General features: G+C 38.0%; 2 protein-coding genes across 3 annotated transcripts in view; one reads left to right on the forward strand and one right to left on the reverse strand.

Moving 5' to 3' along the window:
• The window catches only part of RIPK4 (receptor interacting serine/threonine kinase 4), a 57,741-nt gene that overhangs the window by 18,553 nt on the left and 13,047 nt on the right, over window positions 1-26,141 (reverse strand). Inside the window, exon 2 of one of the 2 annotated variants that reach the window (XM_072614766.1) lies at window positions 23,474-23,765. In XM_072614766.1, coding sequence (XP_072470867.1) covers window positions 23,474-23,765 — 292 coding nt within the window. Of the gene's footprint in view, window positions 1-3,289; window positions 3,566-23,473; window positions 23,766-26,141 lie in introns of those variants that run through there. The other variant, XM_072614767.1, reaches the window with a different exon arrangement.
• LOC140506982 (isocitrate dehydrogenase [NAD] subunit beta, mitochondrial-like) lies at window positions 6,081-7,320 on the forward strand. Its single transcript, XM_072614768.1, is given in 2 exon segments — window positions 6,081-7,040; window positions 7,042-7,320. Coding segments are annotated over 2 exon segments (1,164 nt in total). The 5' UTR covers window positions 6,081-6,104; the 3' UTR covers window positions 7,270-7,320.

Raw genomic sequence — 26,141 nt, forward strand, 5'->3', positions numbered from 1 at the left:
TTAATGAAGTAATGACTTAGAACACATATTATGTTAAACACAAATTATAGAATATCTCCACTTTGTAGCATTCAAGAACATTCAAGTTGGAAGCATCTAAGTTCTGTAAAATAATTATCACTTAAGGCTTAGGATTTTTTAAAAAAAATTTGAAAGGGTACCCTCTATATTTACAGGCTTAATTTATTCCAATTCAAAACACAATCCATTTTCCCCATGGTCAAATGCAGAGAAAAGTTACCATCTAAAGGATACAGCAAATTATTTTTTCCCATGAAGCCACGTTTCTGCCGTTTTGCCTGACAGAATGGAATGGAAAATGAGCACTGAAAGTATGATGGCTTTCCCACTCCCCAAATTAAAGGGATGATGTGAGAAACTGACAGCATAAAATACTGTGAAGCTGATTATGCAATATGGCCTATTTAAACCAGAACAACTAAGTAGAAGCAAGCTTTTTGTGTGGAAACGTTTTCAACTGCCTTTTAAAATACACCGAAAACTAGAACTACATCTGCCTCTTATAGCCCTATAAATCCATATAATTTGTCTTAAGATCTCTCCCTGTTCTCCAGGGGCTACGTGCTGCAAAGGATAGATCATACAGAACTTGATAGATGTAAGCACAGAAATAAGGTTGCCATATATACATAAACATATGTTTATGTAACAGGATTTTAGGGCCAAACATTTTCATGTGGGGAACTCACACCACAGCCCACTACTTAATTCACTTATTCCCATCATCCTGAGGACACATGTTTAGATATTTCCTTATTATTTACTAGCACTGGAATACCTCATTAATCAAATAGTTCTGAATGAACCCCCCCCCCCATTTATTAAATATTACTTATTTAAATATAAAAATCTGTAGTCTGTTAAGCTTAAAGCAGCACCAGTGCTTCTGGTCAAACAGTAAAACAAAGACAAACTATTACAACGTTTCAGCAGCAGGAAGAAAGATCATAGCCAGAACCGTCTCTAACCATCACTGCTATTCTTGACGTCTTGACGTCTCATTTCTAAAATATAGCTCCACTGTTCACCTATCTCAGAACACCAGCCAAACTTTTAAGAATTTTCTTTATGCTTCTTTGCAAGATTCCAATTAAATACAGTCCTCTCAGGAAGTAGGTTTGCTTTCCCAGCTTTCTCTCCCTAACTCAGCCTCTTCAACCATGACAGGAAAGTCTTTCCAAAATGTAAGTTTGATAATCTCAAGATTCCAAATAGAGGTCTGGCCCTGGAATCAGGAACATCCCAGTTCAAGACCCATCTCCGACACATACTAGCTTGTTACATGTGACATGCTGTGAAACTGTTTATCTGCTTCTTCCACTGTTACCTCTGGAATACGTATTCACTAAGTAACAAACATCCTTTCGTCTCAAATCCTTTTCTTCTCACTTTCATCTCCTGGCTTTCTTCTGATACAGACTCCCTTTCCAGCACTGGTGGCACTTTCAACCACTCCCCTTGGCTCACTGGTCTAGGTTGGGTAGTTGCTCTCCAATGTCATCTTCCAGCTCTACCTCTACCTCTATCACTCATTAACCTCTCCTTTGAGGTCCACGCAATCCATATTTAGTACACGATCAAAACTCTGTTAACTATTATCTACCAATTGAATGAGTTCAGGAACTTGGCTCACAGTTTTTCTCTTCACTTCAACTCCTGCCCTAATACTAGAGAACTTAAAACATATTTTGGTGCTTTCCCAAGCACCCTAATTTCTAAATGCCTCAACCTGTTCATTTCCCATCATTTAGATTTCCACCATAGCATAGCTACACAGAGACAATTGTATATTTGATCTTGCCATCCCTCACAAGTAATCTACGATTTCTATGATTATGAGCTCTGAAATTCCTTTACTTTATCAAAAACCATAGTTATTTAACTCTCCCTCTGCCTTTCAATGCTAAACTCAGCTCTTTGTCCTTACTTCAACCACCAATCCCTCCACCCCTCAGTTCTTCCCCAGGCCTGCCTCCCCATACAATGACTATACTGTCTTCCTTTTCCATCTTGAACCCTTAGTGAATGAGTTTAACTTTGCCCTCTCCTCTTCTCTGGAGTTCCTTGCCACCTTATCTAATCAAAGACCTTGCCCTGCCAAGCCCTTGAATTATTTTACTCACGTGCTGCTGAAATGACCTAGAGAAAATCATCGCAACTGTGCTGACTGGGCACACTACACAACACACTATGTTATGTAATCTCAAATAGGACACTCACTATCACAAGGCAATTCTTTTACAATTCCCTAATTGATTCATTATCCCACTTGGGGGCTTTTCCAAACCTTTTCCTTGCAACCCCAAACTATGTTCTTTGTTCTTACCTCATTCTCCAAACCTCAAGTTTTTTCCCAGGCTACCACCATTGCACTAGTTGGACTTCCCTACCTTCTCCATCTTGACCCCTTAATGAATTAGTTCAATTCTACCTTTTCTTCTCTGAAGTCCTCTGTCATTTTCTCCAATCAAAAACCTTGCCCTGCCAAGTCCTAGCCCAGGGGTAGGGAACTAGGTCCTTAGGTCCAAGTTTTACACAACAAATCCTTTTACTAAGTGCATTTGTTCCATGAAGTTTAGATTCAGTCAAAGGGCCACACTTGAGGACCTAGAAGGCCACATGTAGCCTCAGGGCCACAGGTCCCCCACCCCTGCCCTAGCTTTTGACTACTTCTACTTTCCATTGCCTTCACTCTTACTACTACTGAATTAAACTGGAGAAAAATCAAAACAGAAAATATCAGAATATTGACTAGGTCCACTACCCATTTGGGGCAGCTAGCTGGTTCATCAGATAGAGCAGTGAGTTTGGAGTCAGAAAAACAAGGATGACCCCATACATTTACTTTGTGACCATGAGCAAGTCACTTAATCCCTGCCTGCATAAAATTGGACTATTCCAGTATCTTTGCTAAGAAAACCCCATTGACAGTTGGTCATGAAGAATTGGACATGACGTACTGTCATCTAAATAATTGGTACAGATAGTGATGGAAATCTCTAATGAATGATCATAACACTTTTGGTCACATGTCTCTTTCTTCAGTCAAGGTTTTTAAAAGAAAAAGGTATCAAATACCTGACACTGCCTCCCTTTTAATTGCTATCTTTTGAAAAGCACCAGTATGTGTTTGGATTGATTTCTCCTTTGAAGTGAAATGATGGCAAGAAGTTTCAGTTCTAATGGTATATTTAAAACAAATAAAATGTGTTTATAAAAATTATATATAAAAAAAGAATTGGACATAACCGAGCGACTGAACATCTACCTTTTTATATTTTGTCATCTCAAGTGGGTCCTCACTGTTGCAAGGCTCTCCTGACTACCTGATTCACTATTTCATTCACCACAAGATCTTTTCCAAGTCTTTTCCTTCCTTCTCAAACTTTCCATTATTCCCTTTCCTCTCAGCAATAGAGGTGGTGCCTCATAATTCACTGAAAAAAAAAACATTGAGGTTATTCCCCAAGCACTTCCACTTTTCTCTCCTCCTAACCTCACACCACTCAGATTCCTTCCTCTGCTAACTCTGCCTATACCTGTCTCCTATGAAGAGATGGTTCTTTTCCTTGCCAGTGCTAACCATTTTATGTGCATAAGTGAACTCATTTAATCCAATTCTTTTCCAACTGACTGCCCCATGTATCACCCCCATTGTCTCACTTATCTTAACTTTCTCCTTGTTTACTGGCTGTTTCAAGCATGCCTATGTGTCACTCTCATCCTCAAAAACCCCTCACTTGATCCATTCATTCCTCACTAGCCAATCATCCTCACTAGATACCATGCTGCATCTTTCTACCATTTTGTCGCTATACTTCTTGAGATAGCATTCTATAATCAGTGCTTCCTTTTGACCTTACTTTGGTAAATGGTGTAAGACACTGTTCTGTGCCCAGTTTCTGCCACACTGCTTTCCAATTTCCCCAACAATTTTTTTTTTACCAGATAGTGAATTCTTATCCCCAAATCTTAAATCTTTAAACTTGTCAAATACCAGGTTGTTATATTTATTTGCTGCTGTAAATTGTACATCTACTACATTCCATTGACCTACCTTTTTATTTCTTAGGCAGTTCCAAATTACTTTGATAATTACTGTCTTATTGTATGACTTAATTATCTGGTACTGCAAAATCTCCTTCCTTTACATTTTTTATTAGTTCCTTTAATATCCTTGACTTTTTGTTCTTCCAGATGAAAATTTTTATTATTATTTCTAATTAATTAAAATAACTTTTTGGTAATTTCAGTTGCTTTTCAATTGTGTCTCTTTGTGAATCCATTGGGGTTTTCTTGGCAAAGATCACTCAAGTAATTTGCCATTACCTTCTCCAGCTTATTTTATAGGTGAGAAAACTGAGGCAAACAGGGTTAAGTGATCCAGGATTACACAGGTAGCAAATGTGTGAGACTAGATTTGAACTCAGGTGCTCTAAATTCCCGCAACAACTCCGTAAGACAACAGTAAATATTAAAACAAAGTCAAAAGACTGAAAAAAATTAAAAGAAAATATGAAGTAACTTATAGTAGAAACAACTGACTTCAAAAGCTAATAAGTGAGACAAATTTAAGAATCATTGTATTACCTGAAAGGTATGACCAAAAAGTACATAGGCATCATATTCATGAAATCATAAAAGAAAACTACACAGATATCACTCTGTATTTTGCCCTCTTAAAACAGGGCAAAATAGAAATTGAGAGAATCTACCAGTCATCCCCTGAAAGCAACTCCAAAATAAACACACAAAGGAATTATTATAGTCAAAACCCAGAGCTTCTAGATTAAAAAGAAAATACTTTAAAAAGCTAGGAAGAAAGAATTCAAATAAGGAGAAGTCACAGTCAGGATCACCCAAGATTTAGCAGTCACCTTATAGAAGACAATACAGCAGGAACTATGATATTTGAGAAGACAACAGATCGAAACTTAGAACCAAGAATTATTTACCTGCCAAAACTAACTATAAAGCTATAGAGCAAAAATGGACCTTTAATGAAATAAGAGACTTCCAAGTGTTCCTGATGTAAAGACCTCAGGGTAGTAGAAAATTTGGCAAACACAGAAGTCAAGAGAAACATGAAAAGATAAACATGAGTATATAACCAAAAAAGACTAAATAAGGTTAAATTGTTTACATTTCTACATAGAGAGATGATATGTATAGACCCTCAGGACTTTATCATTGCTTCACTATCCTATTAAGGCTCTTGCCTTGACAAAACTCAATTCTACATTGCTTCCATCTGCCTTCCTTGCAGTTAAATATGGTTGAAGGAAGTCTTGTGGCCACAGCAATAGGTCCAGTATAAATTTATGTTCTTGAGGATAGCAGAGTGGAAAAGAAACCAAAATAATGTTGTTTATAAGAAACAGAAAAAGAAAAAAACAACCCAATACAGAGTCAAATAAGGAGGCTGAAGTAAACTATGCCTCTACAAAAATAAAAAAGGTAAGGGTAGCTAGCAATCATGATCTCACACAAAGTAACAGCAAAAATGGACCAAAATGAAATTGATAGATAAGGAAATGAAATTTTGCTATAAGGTAGCATAGACAATGCATTAAAATCATAACTAAACATACATGCATCAAATGGCATGAAAAGCCATTTTGTTAAAGGAAAAGTTAAATGAATTATCAGGAGAAATGGAAAATAAAACCATAATAGTGAAGGATTTCAATTTACCCGTCAGATCAAAATGAATCTAATAAAATAATAAGCAAAAAAGAAATGAAGGGTCTGATAAAATTTTAGGAAATTTAGATATGATGAGCCTCTGGGGGACAATGAATGGGAATAGAAAGAAATATACTTGCTTTGCAGCCATGTATGACATAATCACAAAAACTGATCATGTATACAAACTTTACAAACACAGAAAAGCAAAAATACTCAATATATTTTTACTGACCATAATAACATAAAAAAAAGAATTTGAAACAAATATATAAAATTGTAAAATAACTTAATCCTAAAGAATAGGTAGGTAAAAAAAAAAATAAAAACCATCTAGAATTTCATTAAAAATTCAGACAAACCCCCCAAGTCTCCTTAAGCCAGGGGCATCGGAGAAGATGGCGACCCTGAGCTCAGTTCGTACCCTGAGGCGGGCTCTGGCGGCGTCCCCGAACCTCGGGGCCTGGAGGGGCCTGATCACCACGGTTGCCACCTGAGCCGCCCAGCGGAGCTCGGTGGATGATGTGAAGGTGGAGGGCGCCTTCCCTGTCACTATGCTGCCTGGTGATGGTGTGGGGCCTGAGCTCATGCACGCTGTCAAAGAAGTTTTCAAGGCAGCCAGTGTCCCTGTGGAGTTCCAGGAACATCACCTGAGTGAGATGCAGAACGTGGCCTCAGAAGAGAAACTGGAGGAGGTGCTGAGCTCCATGAAGGAAAACAAGGTTGCTATCATCGGAAAAATTCATACCCCAATGGACACAGAGTACAAGGGGGACTTGGCCTCTTATGACATGCGGCTCAGGCGTAAGCTGGACCTGTTTGCCAATGTTGTCCATGTCAAGAGCCTCCCAGGGTACAAGACTCGACACAACAACCTGGACTTAGTGATCATCCGTGAGCAGACTGAGGGAGAATACAGCTCCCTGGAGCACGAGAGTGCCAGGGGTGTGATTGAATGTTTGAAGATAGTCACTCGTGCCAAGTCCCAGCGAATTGCCAAGTTCGCCTTTGACTATGCCACGAAGAAGGGTCGAAGGAAGGTCACAGCCGTGCACAAGGCCAATATTATGAAGCTGGGTGATGGCCTTTTCCTGCAGTGCTGTGAGGAGGTGGCTGAGCTGTACCCTAGGATCAAGTTTGAGACCATGATCATTGACAACTGCTGTATGCAGCTGGTGCAGAATCCATACCAGTTTGATGTGCTTGTGATGCCCAATCTCTACGGAAACATCATTGACAATCTGGCGGCGGGTCTGGTGGGGGGTGCAGGTGTGGTTCCCGGTGAGAGCTACAGTGTCGAATATGCCGTTTTTGAAACAGGCGCAAGGCACCCATTTTGCCCAGGCTGTGGGCAGGAACATTGCCAACCCAACTGCCATGCTGCTGTCTGCGAGCAATATGCTTAGGCACCTCAACCTGGAATTTCACTCTAATATGATCGCTGAGGCTGTGAAGAAAGTGATAAAAGTGGGCAAAGTTCGTACCCCGGACATGGGCGGCTATGCCACCTGCCGGGATCTCACCCACGCCATCATTAGTAGCCTGCCTAACCAAGCCTACTGACAAATCTGGGAGAAGAAATAAATTAAGCCAAGGTAAAAAAAAAAAAAAAAATTCAGACAAAAATGAAACTGCATATAAATATTTGGGGATAGAAACAAAGAAGTACTTAATGGAATTCTTAAAAATTAAATTATTTTATTTGTTTTCAGTGTTCTACACCCACTTTCATATATCTTAGATTTTTTCCTCTCCCTCTCCCTCCTTCCTCACTCCCTCCCTGAGACAGCATACAATTTTATATAGGTTCTACACATATATTCCTATTAAATACATTTTCACCTCAGTCATGCTGCATAGAAGAATTAAAATGAATGGGAGAAATCATAAAACAAAACAAAAAACATAATACAAAAGAAAAAGGTCTACTTCATTCTGCGATCAAATTCCGTAGTTCTTTCTCTGCATGTGGAAGGCATTTAGCCTCGAGTCCATTGGGAACTTTTTAAGTCCTTGCATTGCAATGAAGTAATAAGTCTACCAGGAAAAATTCCTCACACACTGTGGCTGTTGCTGTGTAAAAAGTTCTCCTGGTTCTACTCCTTTCACTCAGCATCAGTTCATCCTTTAACTGCCTTTTCTTTTATTGCTGAAAGCATTTACAAATAAAAAAAAGTTCATTAAGGGAAAGGGCCCCACATGTACAAAAATATTTATAGCAGCTCTCTTTGTGGTGGCCAAAAACTGGAAATAAAGGGGATGCCCATCAACTGCGGAATGGCTGAATAAATTGTGGTACATGAATGTAATGGAATACTACTGTGCTATAAGAAATAATGAACAGGAAGACTTCAGAGAGGCTTGGAAAGAGTTATATGAACTGATACTGAGTAAAGTGAGCAGAGCCAGCCAGGAGAACATTATATGCGGTAACAGCCAGAGTGTGCAAGGACTATTTTTGAGACAGCCTTCATAACAATGCAAGGACCTAAAACATTTCCAAAGGACTCATGATGCAAAATGCTATCCACATCTAGAGAAAAAACTATGGATTGCAGAATGAAGCAGACTATTTTCTCTTTTGGTATGTTTTGTCTTTCTTATGGTTTCTCCCATTCATTTTAGGAATGCATGTGTAGAATTCAGACAAGATTGGATGCTGTCTTGGAGAGAGAGGAGGGAACAAGGGGAAGCAAACTTGGAACTTATGAGAGTGATTGTTGAAAACTAAAAACAAATACACTAATAAATTTGGAAAACACAAGTAATGATGAGCATGCAGACTACAGAAAAACCTGGAAAGTCTTATAATAAATGATGCTGAGTGAAGTGAGCAAAACCAGGAAAACACTGTACACAGGAACAGTGTGATGACTGACTTTGATAGACTTAGCTCTTCTCAGTAATGCAAGGACCTAAAACAACATTCATTCTTATTAAAAAATACTTGAAAGTATAGGAATAAATGGAGCTTTCCATAAATTGATAAGTAGCATGTAAATAAAATGGAGAATCTCTATTATATGTAATGGGGATAAGCTAAAGACTTTAACAATAACATCAGAAATAATCCATTATTACCAGTGCTATCCAACATTGTGCTAGAAATGCTGGCTATAGCAAAAAGACAAGAAAAAGAAATTAAAAGAATAAGCCCATGAAAAGAAGAAACAAACTATCACTTTGTGCAGATTATGACAGTTTACTGAGAAAACCTTAGAATCAGCTTAAAAATTAATTGAAACAATTAACAATTTCAGCCAAGTTGTGAAACATAAAATAAATCCATACAAACACTCAATATTTCTGTGTATTACCAAAGAATGAGATAAGAAATTCCATTTGAAATAACTACAGCCAGTATAAAATACTTGGGAGCCTACCTGCCAAGACACACACAGGAAGGAACTACATGAACACAATTACAAAACGCAAATAGATTTAAATAATTATTGCTTATGGTGAAGCCAAGCCAAAATAAGTGAAAATGATAATACTACCTAAATTAATTTACTTATCCAGTGCCATATCAATTAAACTACTAAAGAACTTTACAGAGCTGGAAAAGATAATAACAAAATTCATCTGGAAGAGCAAATGGTCAAGCATATCAAGAGAATTATTGGGGAAAAAAGTAGAAAAGAAGAGGATCTAGCATCACTAGATCTCAACAACACTGCAATCACAAGTTGGTGCTATGTAAAAAATAGAGAGGAGCAGATATATACAGGAGCATAATACACAGAAGCAAATGAGCACATTAACCTAGTGTTTAATAAACACAAAGATGCAAGGTAATGAGAAAAGAATTCACTATAGATCAAAAACTGGAGAATAGTCTGGCAGAAAATAGGTTATAGCCCAATATCTCACACTGCACACTAAGACAGTCTCCAAATGGGTGTATGATTTAGACATAAAGGGTGATATCATGAACAAGTTAGAGGAGAATAGATCTAATGTCAGATCTATGGCTAGATAAAGAGTTCATGACCAAACAAGTGAGATAATTTGTTTTGGTTACATAATTTCATTTTTACATAAAACCAGTGGAACTCAGAAGAGAAGTGGCAAATTAGGGGGAAAAAACTTTATAGTAATTTTCTTTGATAAAGGTTTCATTTCTAATATATATAAGTAACTGAGTCAAATGTAAATTGGAGAACCATTCTCCAATTGATAAATGGTCAAAAGATGTAAATAGGCATTTTTCAGAGGAAAAAAATCCAAGGTATCAATAATCATATTAAAAAAATACTTTGTCATTAATAATTAGAGAAATGAAGATTTAAATAATCCTGAGGTGCTATAAACTCATATCCATTCAAGTTGGCAAAGTAGACAGAAAAAGGAAAATAAAAAATGCTGGTGGTATTATGGAAAAATACATGCTAATGTACTGTGGTAGAGGTGTGAACTGGTTTAGCCATTTTGGAAAGCATTTGGAACCGTATCCTCAAAGCTATAAAGGTGCATATCCTTTGATCAACAAGACCACTACTGGTTCTATACCCTAAAGAGATCAAAGAAAGAGGAAAAGGACCCATACATACAAAAATATTTATAGCTTCTCTTTTTGTGGTGGTGAAGAATTGGAAACTGAGGAGATGCCCATCAATTGAGTAATGACTGAACAAGTTATGGTACATGAGTGTGATATAATTCTATTGTACTTATGAGAAGCGATGACAGAGATGATGTCAGAAAAACCTAGAAAGACATATATTAACTGATACAAAATGAAGTGAGAGGAACCACAAGAACAATATATACAGTAAAAGCAATACTGTAAAGACAATTAGCTTTGAAAGACTTAGGAACTCTGAACAATTCAGTGACCAACCACAATTCCAGAGGACTCGTGATAAAAAACACTATCTACTTCTAGACAGAGATTGATGGACTCAGTGCAGATTGAAGAATATTTTCTCTTTCCCCTTTTTGGACATGGTTAATACAGGAATTTTTTTTACCTTACTATATGTATCTGTAAAGGCATTTTTCTTGCCTTCTCAGTGGGAGAGAATTCAAAACAACACAAAATAAAATTGAATTAAAAAATGAACTTCATACTGTGTGGCTTCTGATCTTATCTTTCAACTAAAACTGTTCTTTCTGAAGTTAACAATAGTGTCTTACCAATCTAATGATTCTGAAGTAGTAAATCTGAAAAGGTGAAGGATGCAAGGTCCCAAAGCTCTAGCACATGGGTAGAAAATGTACTAAATTAAGTCCTGATCAGGAAATCTAAGAAAAAAAAAATCACTCATTTTTTCCAGCTTAGGTTGGGAAAAGGAGACAGACAGAAATGTCTGTGGACTGAATCTAGTTCCATGAAGGATTCTAATGCATGAAGAAGCTATATACTAGGGCAAAAAGTGGTTTAAACTCCCACAAAGAGCCCTACAAATCATAAACTGGCCACTTGAACTTGCTACTTAGGTTTGGGTCACTGAAGTACGGAGGAATAGGGAGAGGACAAGGGTATAAGGATTGTGGTCCAGTGTGAAGATCTACTGGTCATGGTCACAAGTTGTATGTGTGCTGAGTGAGAAGCAAGTTCAGAAGCAAGGAGTGGTAACTGGATAGTGACCCCAGAAGAGGCTCAGGGTCTTGGTTCATATTTCCTCAGATACCCTAACCTCTGAAGTCCTCAATTTACTCATTTCCCATTACCTGCTCCCCTATGCAACCATAGCTATATAATTGTATGCTTAATCTTGACCCACAAGTTTTTCATGTACCAGTTCAAGAGCTCTGAAATTCTATTGGATCTTCATTTATTGCCATTCTACTTTTCTGTTTTGCAACTTCAATCCCTGTTCTTGGTTCTCACCTCAACTCCTGATCCTTGGTCCCTCAGTCCTTTTCCAGATCTGGCTATACTTTCCTCTTTTCCCATCTTTACCACTTCATGAACCAATTCTACTCTACATTGTTTTCTTTTCCTTTAGTCCTTTATCCTTTGCCCTACCGTATCAGTAAGCACCCTGACATACACAGGGGTGCCTGCTATCACAGGTTCTTAGATATGCATTAATAAAAGGAAAGCAACTTTCAAGGGGTTAACAATCTCCTTTAATCAAGCACATATAAATCAAGGATCAATAGACATGGCTTCCAACTGTCTGATCATAGTTGACAGAGAGGGAAGATCAACATCTGAGTTTTCAAAGCTAGGGTGCTCCTTAGCAGTTTCCCAGAGTCTCATCTGGCCAAACAAAACACTTCTAGTCAGTTATGCCCCAAAGTAAAACCTCAACTCAGAGTATTTATACCTTTTATAGAGCCAGAGGGCATTACAACCCTTGAGAACCAGTGCCTCCTTAACAAAAGGCATGGGCCTTCCCACAAATCTTCCCTAATCAAACTCCCCTTAATGGGTGGGGAAGATCTTTAATCACATTAAAATAATCCACAATACAAATACATACACTGTTTCTAGTTAAAGAAAACTCTTGTTTCTGCACTTTACTCCCAGTAAAGACTCTTCATTGGTAAAGGCAAGATTCAATCAGAGGTACTTGATTATATTAAAACAAAACCAGCAAAAGATCCTATTTTGCTTGCCATCATACCTACCAAATCCCAGTTTAGGATTACTCCCAAAAGTCACTGTTTGTATGCTTTCAAATGATCCTGGGACTGTGCAATTCCCCAAAGGAGAACTCCATCTTTTGGCTCCAGGCATTTTCCCAGGTGGTCCAACATGGCCAGAGAGCACTCCCTTCTTATCTATGCCTCCTGGCTTTCCTTCAAATCCCCACCTGAAATCTTAGCATTTAAAGGAAGCCTTTCCAAATCCCTCTTAATTCCAGTCCCTTCCCTCGGTTGATTATTTTCTATTTATCTTGTAGATAGCTTGTTTGCATATTATCTCCTCCCTTAGGCAAGTTCTGTCTTTTTCTTTGTGCCTTCAATGCAGCACATGGCACGTGGTAGACAATAAATGTTTATCAATTGACTGACTCATTAACTAGTTCAACTCTACAAGGTCCTCTGCTGAAACCTCTCACCCCGTTTTCCTGTCAAACATCAGCCTTGGCTTGCTCCTACCATCCTTTGCTTTCATTTCTGCTCATGTAGCTTTCAAATTAAGCTGAAGAAAACCCCAGCAACTCTCCTGACCGAGGTCTGTTAACAAGTTTGTGATATAACTTCCATTGGGACCTCACCCTAGCAAGGCAATCCTTTTACAACTCTATAATCAACTCATTATCCCAACTATCACTATCCCACCACAGCAGCTTTTCTGAATCTCTTCATCCCTCTTCAACCTCCTCTGGCTTCCTCTCCCTCACTCTCTTACTGAGAACCTTGCTTCATATTTCCCTGAAGAAACTGAGACCATTTGCCAAGACCCTCCTTTCCTCCCCCTACAGCCCTCCATCGCTCAAAACAAAGTCAAGTGTAAGTCATGTCATCATTTCTCTGATGGCATGGTCTTCTTCAGCAACGAAGGACGAACACACACACACACACACACACACACACACACACACACACACACACACACACACACACACACCTCTTCTCCCTTACCTCATCACTAAGATGAATTCCCCAACTTTCCTCCTTCACCTATTTCCTATGAAGAGATGGTTCTTCTTGCCAAGGCCAACCTCTCTACATACCCAAGTCATCTGATTCTATCCTTTCTTCTCTAGTAGAATGCTCCCTCTATGATACTCATTTGCTCATTAATCTTCAACCTCTCACTGTCTATTTTGCCTACAGCCTACAAAAATGCCCAAGTCTCCAGTACCTTCAAAAAAACCCTCCCTGATCTGAGTTATTCATCCCCATTAGTTAGTAGTTAGTATTCTATATCTTTCCTCCCTTTTGTGGTTAAACTCCTTGAGAAAGACTGTCTACAACTGGTATCTCCACCTCCTTTCCCCACACTCTTTACACATTTGACTTCCAACCTCCTCATTCAAATGAAATTGCTTTCTCCAAAGTTACCAATGATCTCAGTCAACAAATCTTAATGGCCTTTTTTTGATCTCATCCTTCTGGACATCTCTGAAGCTTTTACACTAGTGATCACTCCCTTCTTTTTGATAATCTCTTCTCCACTGGTTTTTGTGACACTGGTTTTTCCTGGTTCTCTTTCTGAGTGTTCTTTCTCTATCCCCTGTATAGGATTTTATCTGTGTTACATCCACTTACTATGGATGTCACACACCTATTATGTGCCAGATTGTATTAAGTACTTGGAATACAAATAGAGACAAAAAGACAAAGAGCTTTCAAAGAGCCACCCCTTGCACTAAGAACAGTGCCTGGCACCTAATAGGTACTTTATAAACATATATTGACTCAGTGATGGACAGACCCACCTTAATTTTATCTGTGCCGTGGGCAACTCACTTCACCTTTCTGAATCTGTTCCCTCATCTATAAAATGTCAACAACTTCCAGCCTACCTCAGAGTATTATCATGAGAAAAACACTTTATAAAAGGTAAAATATTTATTACTATACATATTGCTCTATATCACTACCACTTTCTGCTGGCTCCTTTGCCCAAAACAACACATGGTTTGAAAAGTTTGGCAAATATCCAGTCTCTGAACCTGACACTACTGATTCTTAAAAATAAGCCATAGAATAAAATTTCCTGGAGTTTTCAAGTTCAAATTAGATCCTTTGAAGTCATCCTGAAACATTGCATATGAGATTCTCACAACTTATTAATATCAGTGGGAGTGGGGATAACAGATGGAAACTATGTCCTTTATATTCTGCCTCAAGGATTTTGGGTAGGTTTTTTTTTTTTAAAGCCTTTTAATTAATGGATTGGGCTCCTCCTCAAACACTCTTACTGAATGATAGGAAATGGAACTTAGTCACACTATTTAATTCAGCCCTTAGACTTGCTCTTATATTGGGGATGTTGCTAATTGGCCAGTGACACTATCAGCTAAACTGCAAGAACAGACAAATACATGGTTTGGGGTATTTATTATTGGTTTGTGCACAAATGGTAAAAGCTAGTTTGACAAGATCTACAAACTAGCCAACAATTCATTTCTGCGTCCCTAAAGTTACTTGTTCAACTCTTGTTGACAAAATATTGCTTTCTTAACCTGGAGAGCTGGTCTTTCCAGGGTTAAAGCTTCCAATTTAACCCTGTAATGTTTCAAAATAGCTAGAAGGCAGAAAATCATTAGGACAGCAAATAACAGTTTTATACTTTCCATCTATACATTAAAAAAAGTTTTAAAATAGAAATAATTTAAGTTTATTCAAAACAAGACATTAACCATTCAGCAGTGACTAAACATGAACAATGTGTAAAACATTTACTCATCTAAAAATTTCCTTTGGTCTATTTTATCATTGGGCAAACCCAGACAGTTCAAATGCTACCTTACTTCTTAGGGATAAATCAACTCTGGTTGTTTGCAAGGTTTCAGAAAGTCAGAACAGAAAGGGAGATTCTGATCAGGTGCTTCTCCCTTCCACCAATGATTCAAAGTAACATGAGCATCTCCTTCGTAAGTACTCTCTCCTTTTCCCTTCTTATCATACACAGCCTGATAACTGTAGGTACTGCTATATGAGGCCTAATCTCCTAGAGGAATTACCTACAATAAGCTCACCTTTATATACCCCAAAGACTAGTAGAACTGGTTTGAATTTTCAACAACAAATGTTTCAAATGTCTCTGCAAAAGTCCTACTCCTGGAGTCTTATCCTGAAGTGAAGGTGGTCCTGGTCATGCACCAAAGGCTATGCATAGCAGCATTGGTGATCTAGCTGGCTCTGCAGTGTTGGAAAGGCTTCCAAGAGTGATCCTACTGAGAGAGCAAATCTCTTTTCTCAATAATAGCCTCACTAATCAACCAGAGGCATGTCATCAGTAGGCTGGCTAAACAGTGGTGAATTATTTTTTCTAAATTTTTAGAGGTTTTTAAAAATTAATTTAATTAATTGTTCTAAGTCTTGTGTTCTTCCTTTGCAGTGATGGTGGCAGAGCAGTGTTGAAAGGGGGAAAAGATTTCTAAGAGTCAGATTTTAGACTACCAAAAAATTTTAACTTGATTGTTGGCACTTAATGTGAGGCTTTCCTATAATGATGAGAGTGAAGATACAGCTGGAGGAGCTGAATTCTGTTGATCTTGACCTTACTGATAGGAATAAAATCAGAAGAAGGAAGATGAAACCAAATGCAAGAATGGTTTATGGGTACTCTTTGGAGTAATTTTATTGTATGCCCCAAATCTACAAGAAATATTATTTAAGGGGCATTTAGTCATCATGTACTGAAGTATGAATATGGTAAGTACTTATAAAAAGATCATCATGAAGATAATTGTAGTTATGCATCAGCATTAGTTGCTTAGAACAAAATGGTAGGAAAGTTCTATGAGGAGCCTTATAAAGACCTCCAAATCAACATATACTCTGTTGGCGAATTCAGTGCAAAGATAAGGTAAAGATGAGGATGGGAAGAAATATATGGAAAAATATGGTTAAAGACAAAGAAATGATAGAGGTCAAAGATTTATAAATTATACAGAAGCTTATATCATGAACACTTTCTTGAAAAAAAGTTATTGGATATGTAGAGTATCAAAGAACAATAAAAAGAACGGAAAAGAAATTTTAATGAACAGGCAAAGACTATTACGGCTGTGGGATTTATTACTGAGTTAACTTTGTATAATCAGATCATTGACTTAAGAGATAAAAATCAGAATTTATAAGGAAGAAATGAGAAAAAGATAATTTAAAAGATTTAATGCTGAATAATTTTAAACACCACTGAATATAAAAAATTGGAGATGGACAAGAGAAAAGTTATCAACACCTACTAGAATAATTTCATCCAGGTGTTAAGCCAATGTCAACTAAAAAGAGACCAAAGGAATCCAGAAAGCACCTCAGTCAGCATATATGATTTACTTGTCAAATGCAGAGAAACATCTGCCAAAATTAAAATATGAACTAATCTGTAAAACCTTTTGAATAAGGATGATGGACAATCATAAGCTTTATGAGGGCATCTCATGAAGCGGAGAGAAAAAGGGAAGGATAAAACCTGTCCAAAGAAAGCTTGGCAAGATATTCAGCTAATCAAAATATCCCAAAGAAATTCAAGGACAAAAATGGAAAGAAAACAGAAGAACGAGAGAAGAAAAATGGAAAAGATTTACAAAAATTGTTACAACAATCTATTTACTCCAAGGACAGTAGAACTATCACACACCCTAGAATCACAATCATGAAAGTGCTTATATAGTAAGTAGAAATGGCATTAAACTGAACAAAGATGGGGAAAGCAGTCAGATTGGATCAAGTATAAGTAGAAGATCGGTGCTGGAAATGATACACTTGTGAAGGCATTAAAGGAATAGAGAGATACACCAACTGTGGGAGCCTCCTATACCTAGCCAATCAGGGAGGTGTACAAAAGTTATCTATTCTTATTTGAGATTTAAATTATGAACATTGCCTTCAAAAAAGGTGAGGGCTGTGCATAGTCCTTCCTAACACTAAAAACCAATCCTCTCATATTTGAATTCACTGTTTCCTCTCAAATGTTTTATAAAGATGATTCCTAAGCATTTATTCAACTGATGTAAGATAAATTGTCTTACTTTGCAATTCCTTTAGGAATCTTTACCTAATAATTGAAAATTAGCACAAAGTAGCCTTTGAAAGACTTTGAACAAGAATTCTTTTAGTCATTCATGAAGAGGCAAAAAATGTAGCCAATTAGGTCCAAGAAGACAAAACATAACCAATGACATTGCATTAATATTGAAAGCAGGTCTTTTAATATTTGTAAAATTTGCAAACTTTTTTTTTTTTTAGTTGGATTGAAGAATCAAACTGCTTTGCAATTTATAGTTCCCTGGAACGCTGAAAGTCTTCCTCATCCCCAGGCTATGCTCTCTCTCAATAATATTTGCCATAAAGAGAGCTACACACAGTTTTGTACTATCAGTGAGACCTGGTGGAAGGAATTTAAATAATGAAATGGGAATCACTTTCTCATTAAAAACAGAATTGAATATGGAAGTGGAGTACTACTTACATAATAAGTCAGTGACAGTCGATACAAATTTACTAGGTATCAACTATGTGCCATTGTTAATACCTGGGTAGACAAAGAAAGGTTCTCAAGGTACATATAGTCTAATATGGGAAAGATGCAAATAACTGTGTGCAAGCTTCATGCAGAATAAATTAAAGACAATCAACAGAGGGAAGGTCTTAGAATTAAAGAGTTAGATTAAAAAAAAAACTTCCTGTAACATGTGGGATTTTAGCTGAAACTTGAAGGAAGCCAAAAGAAGACAGAAGCTATTCCCCAACTGATAAATGGTCAAAGGATATGAACAGGCAGTTTTCAGAGGAAGAAATTAAATCTCTCTATAGTCACATGAAAAAATGCTCAATCCCTATTGATTAGAAAAATACAAATCAAAACAACTCTGAGGTACCACATCACACCTATCAGACTGGCTAACATGACAAGACAGGAAAATTATAAATGCTGGAGAAGATGTGTGAAAATTGGAACACTAATGCATTATTGCTAGAGTTGTGAACTGATCCAACCATTCTGCAGAGCAATTTAGAACTATGCCCAGAGGGCTATAAAAATGTGCATACCCTTTGACCCAGCAATACCACTTCTGGGGCAATATTCCAAAGAGATCATAAAAATGGGGAAAGGACCCACATGTACAGAAATATTTTTAACAGCTCCTTTCGTGGTAGCCAAGAACTATAAATTGAGGGGATGTCCATCAATTGGGAAATGGCTGGACAAATGTGGTATATAAATGTAATGGAATACTATGAGCTATAAGAAATGATGAATACGTGAACTTCAGAAAAACCTGGAAAGTCTTATATGAATTGATGCTTAGTGAAGTGAGCAGAACCAGGAGAACATTGAACACAGTAACAGTCACATTGTGTGATGACTGACTTTGATAGACTTAGCTCTTCTCAGCAATGCAAAGACAACTCCTAAAGACTCGTGATGGAAAATACCATCCACATCCAGACAAAGAAGTATGGAGTTTGAATGCAAGTCGAAGCATACCATTTGCTCTCTTTTTTTGTTTTTTCTTTCTCATAGTTCCTCCCAATATCTTCTAATTCTTCTAAACAACAAGACTAATGTGAAAATGTTTAATAAGAATGTATATGTAGAGCCTATATTGAATTGAACACCATCTTGGGGAGGGGAAAGGGGAGAGTGGTGGAGAAAATTTGAAACTTATGAAAGTGAATATTGAAAACTAAAACTAAAAAATAAATATATTTTTAAAAAAATACAGGAGGTGGAAATGAGGAGAATAAGAAATCTAGGCATAGGAGAGCACCAGAGAAAATAGTCAAAAGGGTCAAAGAGGGGAGAGGGAGTGTCTTATTGTGGTAGGAAAATCAAGGTCATTGTCACTGGATCTGAGCATAAGCGAGAGGTATAAGGTATAAGGAGATTGGAAAAGTGCAATGGGGCAGATGTCTTCAAATGCCAAACAGAAGACTTTGTATTTGATCCTGAAGGGGAGAGGGAGGCACTGCAAGTTTGTGTAGGGTGACAGAGTCAGTCCTGCACTTTAGGAAGACCACTCTGGCAGCTGAATGGAGGATGGGCTGAAGTGAGCAGAGACTTGTGGCAGAAAGACTAATCAATCAGTAAGCCATTGGAGTAGTTCAGGTGTGAGGTGTTGGGGTTTTTTTCACCAGAGTAATGGCAGTTAGAGGAAAGAAGGGGGAATATAGCAGATATGTCACAAAGGTAAAACTGACAGGACTTGGAGACACATTGGATGGGCAGGGGGCATAGGGTGGAGGGAAGTAAAGAAAGTGAGGAGTAGTGGATAACACTTAGGTTGAAGAGTCTTAGTCAGGCACCCTCAATAGTAATGGAAATTAGGAGGAGGAAGAAAAGCTTTGGGGAAAAACTAATCATTTACATTTTGGACATTTGAGTTTATTATATCTACATAACCAGCTTCAGTGAGGGCCCAGTTGATTGTGTAACGTAAATGTGTAGTGGACTTAGGACAGTTTATCTGAAGTTGAGGATAGATAGGGAAAGATCAATGAAATTATAATGGAGAAAAGGGAATCAAGAGAAGAGGACAACGTAAAGTTGAACTGGTTCACTCTGGGTCAAGATTAAGTAAGGGAGGAGAGTGTAGCCAACATAGAAAAGTTGTCCTGGGAAAGAACTATGAGGTGAAGGGATTGGAGGTTGAAGTGAGGGCAAAGAACGGGGTTTGGGGTTGTAAGACAGAGGGAGAAGTGGGATACCAACATAAGGGAAATTCAGAGTTCATAAACATGGAAATGGGAGCATGTGTGGGTGATGGCAAGAAGGAGAGTATGACCAATTCAGTATGTAGCTATGGTGTAGTAGAGAAATATGTAATGGGAAATGAGTAAGTTGAGGAATTCAGAGGTTGTGGTGTTTGAGACAGTGAGAATGAGAGCAAGAGAGAGAGAGAGGAGGGGAGAGAGAAAGAGTCTGTCTGTCCGTTCATCCATCCATCCGTCCATCCATCCATCTATCTATCCATCCATATACTAGAGTGCTTGAGGGAGTATCTAAATCTATCTATTTGCTAGGATGTTTGAGAACCTTATCTATATCATCTATATAGCTCTCTATATCTCCATCTCTATCTATATGCTAGAGTTCTTGAGGGAATATCTATATCTATCATCTATCTCTCTATCTTGAAGTCCTCTAATACAAGGGGAGGAGTTGAAGAGGAGAAAAAGATTGTGGAGCAGGCACTGAACTCATTGAGGAGGGAAAGGGAGTGTCTTGGAGGCTGGTAGACCACACTACCAGAATTTTCACTGGTTGTTGATATATATTGAGTAAATCTTAAAAGAGAAGATGTTACTGAGTGATGATAGTATGAGACCCTGGAAGTAGCACTAGGGAGTAAAGAGTATTCTAACTGTCCCACCTTGACCAGTCCAAGAGAATGAAAAGAGGTAAAATCATTGATGGAAAGGGTGGCCAGGAAGGCTATCATCAGGAAGCAGTTAGGACTTAGCGAGAGTCAGAAGATGAAAGATGTGTGAAAGGAAAAGATTTAAGATGACATCAAATTTGTAATCTAAGGAACACATTCCAGAGAGCATAGTGGAAAGGGTGAGTAATTTTAAAACAAAACACTGAGGAAATTGGGTGGAAGATAACGGAGAAGTGGAGAATGGTGAAGCTACGACTAGGTAGAAGTTTGTTAATTGTAGCAGTCGAAGAAAAAGAGTTCTGCTGTAGGATGCTATCTTCTTAGAGTGTTAGGCAGTTCAGGGAAAGTGACCAGGAGAGGAATCTGAGAATAATGTTTCTCATCTATCTTTACAAGTAAGCCAGGCCAGGAGATAGGTAGAGGGAACAGAAATGAATGGCATCTCTGTCCCCAGCAAATAGGGGGGAGCCATTCCAGGGGACTGATATGCAATGGAATGGTGCTTCCACCAATTTGAGGCCAGATGAATAGTCAGTCAACAATGCTTTATTAAGAGCTTACTCTGTACCAGGAATGATACTAAGCACCAGTCATAAAGAGTAGGTTGCAAGCTCAATGAATCAACAGGATGAAGTGGCAGCCAAAAAAGCTAAAGCAATCATGGACTGGATTAAGATAATCATAGTTTCCAGAAATAGGGAGGTTATAGTCTCATTATATTCTGTTCTCCTCAAAAGTTAGTTGGGATGCTGTGCTTGGTTCTGAGTACCAAAGGTCTCCAAGCTGGACAGTATCCATAGGAATAAAACCAGGAAGGTAAAAGACTTTGAGTCCTTGACTTTTGTGAATAGATTGAAGGAAAGGAGAGTATTTAGCTTAGAGAAGATTACTCAAAGGAGCCATGATAGTTATGTGCAAGTATTTGAAAAACTGTCATACAGAGAAGGCATATGCCTTATTGTTTTTGGAGCCTTAGAGCAAAACCAGGAACGATGGAAGAAAGTTGCAATTTTGGTTTGATAGCAAGCAAAATTTCCCAGTAAAAAGAGGTATCTAAAAGTGCTGCTTCCAGGTGGTGGATTTCCACTACTCCTCCCTGTTCCCCCCCAACACTTTAGAGGTCTTCCAGCAGAAGCTGGATGGTAAATTATCAGATATTTTTGTAGCAAGTATTCCTTTGGGTTAGATTAGATGTCTGCTAAGGTCTTTTCTGACTCAAAATTCTACAATTCTGTGAAACCCATGAGTGTTGATGAAGCTACTGAGAAAAAGATTATAAGGAAAAGAGAGACCAAGAAAGAACTTTGGAGAAGACCCACAGTTGGGTTTCTACCACAGTGAGAATACCATAGTATGATAGAGAGTCTATATCCTCTATTGGAGGATAAACCAGCAAAGAAGATCGAAGAGTAATTAAAAAGATAGGAGAACAAAGAGAAAGTATCAGAAAAATTCAGAGAGGAGAGAGTATCCAGTAGAAGACACCGAAGAGTCAAATGCTACAGAGTGGTCAAGGAGGCTGAGGTCCAGAAAGACCACATCAATCAGATACAGCAATTAAGAGATCATTGGCAACTTTGATTTTGATCAAAACCATTTTGCCATGGGTCAATGAGTTGGAGTGAGTGGAGAATAAACGAAGGCATTTAAAGTAGCTAGCCTTTTCTGAAAGATTGGCTAAGAAAGGGAGGTGAAATCAAGGATGATATTTTGAGGGAATGGTAGGGTCTAGTGAAAGATTTTCTTGAAGAAAGGAAAGCAATGGTGGGTGGGAGTGTATAGGTAGGCTACAGTGTGTGCGTGTGTGTGTGTGTGTGTGTGTGTGTGTGTGTGTGTGTGTGTGTGTGTGTGTGTGTGTGTTCGCCCTTCATTTTCGAAGAAGACCATGACATCAGAGAAATGATGACATGACATGCACTTGATTTTGTTTTGAGTGAGGGAGGTAAGGTCACCAACCTCACTTTCTCCTCCTGAGCCATCTGGGTCTATTGACTAGATATTCATCAGGATGACTGGAGATGGCCCAGGATGCAATGGGAGATCTTGGCCTTTTTAGGCTGGCTAGCCTTTTCAGGTACTTGCTTAAGAAGGAGGTAGTACCCATTGAGTGAATAGGCCTCTTTAAGAAGTAGCCAGAGAATGGCCCTTTTAATGAACAAAAGAAAAAGTAACTAAATCAAGCTGGGAAGAATACAGAAATTGTTACTATTGATAATCACTCTGAGCAAGATTGACCTCAAATTGTCAAATCAACTGTATTCTGAGGCAAACACTTGTGCAAAGTATGCAAGACAGCATAATAGGCAATACCCTTTCCCAAACCACATCCTTATGCCTTGTTCTTGTCACCTGAATTGGAGACTCCCTGCACATATTCTTTCCAGTAACCAAAATTCCATATAACTGAAACTCACAACAACAACTAACATTTCTATAGTACTTATGATATGCCAGGCACTGTGCTAAGTGCTTTATAATTATTATCTCATTTGATCTTCACAACACCCTGGGAAGAAGGGGTCATTGTCCCCATTTTACAGATGAGGAAACTATGGCAAATGGAGGTAAATGACTTGCCCAAGGTCACAGAGCTAATAAGTATCTGAGTCTGAATTTGAATTGAATTCAGGTCTTCCTGACTCAAGGCCCAAAATTTAAACCTTTTCCTTTTATACAGAATTAACAATTACATCCCATGGTAGATTATCTAAGGGATTAAACCTGCTTTTTAAAACACTTATGCAGAACAGCTTTCTCCCACCTGACAGTGCAGTCACCAAATTAAAAACAGTAATAGACCAAACCTTGACATGGTAATGTGCATCCAACAATATGTTTGCTGGTTTGAGATCCAAGTGGAGGAGTGGTGGAGACATGCAGTGCAGGAAGTTCATGCCTACTGCTGTTTCATGGATGATCCGAAAACGGAGTTCCCATGGTAAAGGTTCCGAGGCCAGTAATTTCTCTAGTGACCCAGTTTCCATGTATTCCATAACCAATCCCACAGGGTCTCTGCAAATGCCATAAACAGGCAAAATGTAGCGAAACTTGGCCATTTCCATTTTCTTGGCTTCTTCCAAAAGTTCTATTCGTTCTCTGAAAAAGAAATTCGGAGCCTCAATTGAATTAAATTCAATAAACATTTAATAAGAGTTTACTATGTAATACAAAAACCACTGCAGTAAATATTGAAAATCTCCAAACAAAAATTCAAGTTCCTGCCCTTCATGGAGCTTACTTGAAATTGGGAATATAACTATACACAAGTAAATAAATACAAGATAATTTGAGATAGCTAAGAACAGTAATACCTACCAAGATAAGAAAAAATATTTCCCTGTAAGATCTGAGCTAAACTTTGAAAAAAATCTAAGAATTTTAAGAGGCAAAAATGAGAAGAGAATACATTCCACAATCAGAAGAGACTATTATACAAGGGCATGGAGAGTAGACACAACAAATTTGGGAAACAAGTCAGTCAACCGTCAACCAGTATGTGGTAAGTGCTTACAACATGCCAGGCATTGTGCAAAGTTCTGGAGATAGCAGCACTTTGGGAAAAAAAAGTCTCCACTCTTAATAGGTTTCCATTCAAATGAAGAAAACTACATATAAAGACCTAGATATACTCAAGACACAGATGATGTAAAGACCTAGATGAAAGATAATCTGAGAGTGAAAGACAGTAGCAGCTGAGGATCCTGGAAGGTGGATTTAAGCTGAATCTTGAAGTCAGGTGGAGGTGTGGGGGTAGAGCATTGAAAGACTGACATGAAAGACTGACAATGCAAAAGCCTGGAGATGTGAGGTGGGTGTGTGGAGAATTGCAAGTGGGTCAGTGCAACCAGATCATAAGAGTATGTAGATGAGAGTAAAGTGTGAGAAGACAGGGAAAGATTGATATAGATCTAGGAATAATCTACATAGAAATGATAATTGAACCTAAGAACTTACTTTACCATGCTCCAGCTCTTCACCCCCAAGTCTCACTCCAGCTCAAGAATTCACCAGCTGACTCTTCAGCCTTTCCCTTTGGTCAGATGACTTCTCCCAGAACTTCCATTTAAGGGGAGAATCCAGAGTAATTATGTCTTGATCTCCTGCAAGTGGCATTCTAACTTCTATCTCCATTACCCCAGATGCCTTTGTTACCTCCCTCTCCCTTTTCTGCCTTTTTTATGAGCTGTCTTCCCCCGCATTCTGCTTTGTATTTTAGTGCTTAGTACAGTGCCTGGCACATAGTAAATGCTTAATAAATGCTTTTTTGACTGACTAACCATAGGAACAGAAGAAATCATCTGTTGAGACAGTATGGAGTAAAAGGAGAAGGAGAACCAATACAGACCCTTTGTGGACTCTCACGAACCAATAAAGGAAAATCTTATGGAATGATAGGAATGATACAAGAAACACCAGGTCATGAAAATTTAAAGAGGAGAGAATTAAATTACCCCATGTCTAGTAATTGAGGAGATGGCTGTTTCATTTGAATGATAATTTCTGACGTCAGATTTCCAAGGACTTAGATTAAGAACCCTGGAAATATTGAGCTTTTTCAAGGAGTTTATCCATAAAGGGGAGGAGAGATACAGGGCAATAGCTAGTGGGGTTGGTAGGATCTCAAGCAAGGGTTTTTGGTTTGTTTTTTATGGATGGGACAAGTTTGTTCAAAAGAATAAGGGAACAGATCTCGAGAAGGGGAGAAGTTGAAGAGTGATAATGATAGTTGGGAAAATTGCTAGAGAAGAAAGGAGCAGAAGAGAGTTAGGGGCCATGTGGGGAGAGAAGCTGACATGGGCAAGAAAGGCCACATCTGCATCTAAGGCTGGAGTAGAATACCAAACAGAGGCTGGAATATAAAGTGTGTAAAAGAAAGCAATATGAATTAATTCTGAAAAGTTGACAACCAGACTGACAACCAAGGCTTCAAATATAAATAAATGTAAATATATAAATATTTATATATTTATAATCATATAAATAATAAATATACAAATAAATACAAATCTCCATAGTTTATTTTATTTTAGAAACAACAGGAAACCTTTGAAGATTCTTGAGTAAAGGGAATGACCTATGTATTACAGAGATTACAAAGTGGAAAAAAGATCTATATTTATAAAAAAAACGTCAATAGTAGCTCTTTATGTAGTGGCAAAGAATTGGAAACTAAAGGGGCATCCATGAGTTCTGGAGGTGCTGAATAAATATGTTATATGGATGCAATAGAATATACCACAGTAAGAAACAATGAAAGACCATCTGGGAAGATTTATATCAACTGCTGGAGAGTGACGTGAGGGGAATAAATAGAATAATCTACGTAATAAAAACATCATCGTACAGAAGAACAACTAAAAGACTGAAGATCTCTGATTAATTTAATGAGCAACCAAGTTTCCAGAGAAGAGGTGATGAGGCGTACTACATCATCTCTGCATTTCCCACCTGGCTGCACTCATTTTAGACTTC

The sequence above is a fragment of the Notamacropus eugenii genome, chromosome 5, assembly GCF_028372415.1.
Source record: "Notamacropus eugenii isolate mMacEug1 chromosome 5, mMacEug1.pri_v2, whole genome shotgun sequence".
Taxonomy (NCBI): domain Eukaryota; kingdom Metazoa; phylum Chordata; class Mammalia; order Diprotodontia; family Macropodidae; genus Notamacropus; species Notamacropus eugenii.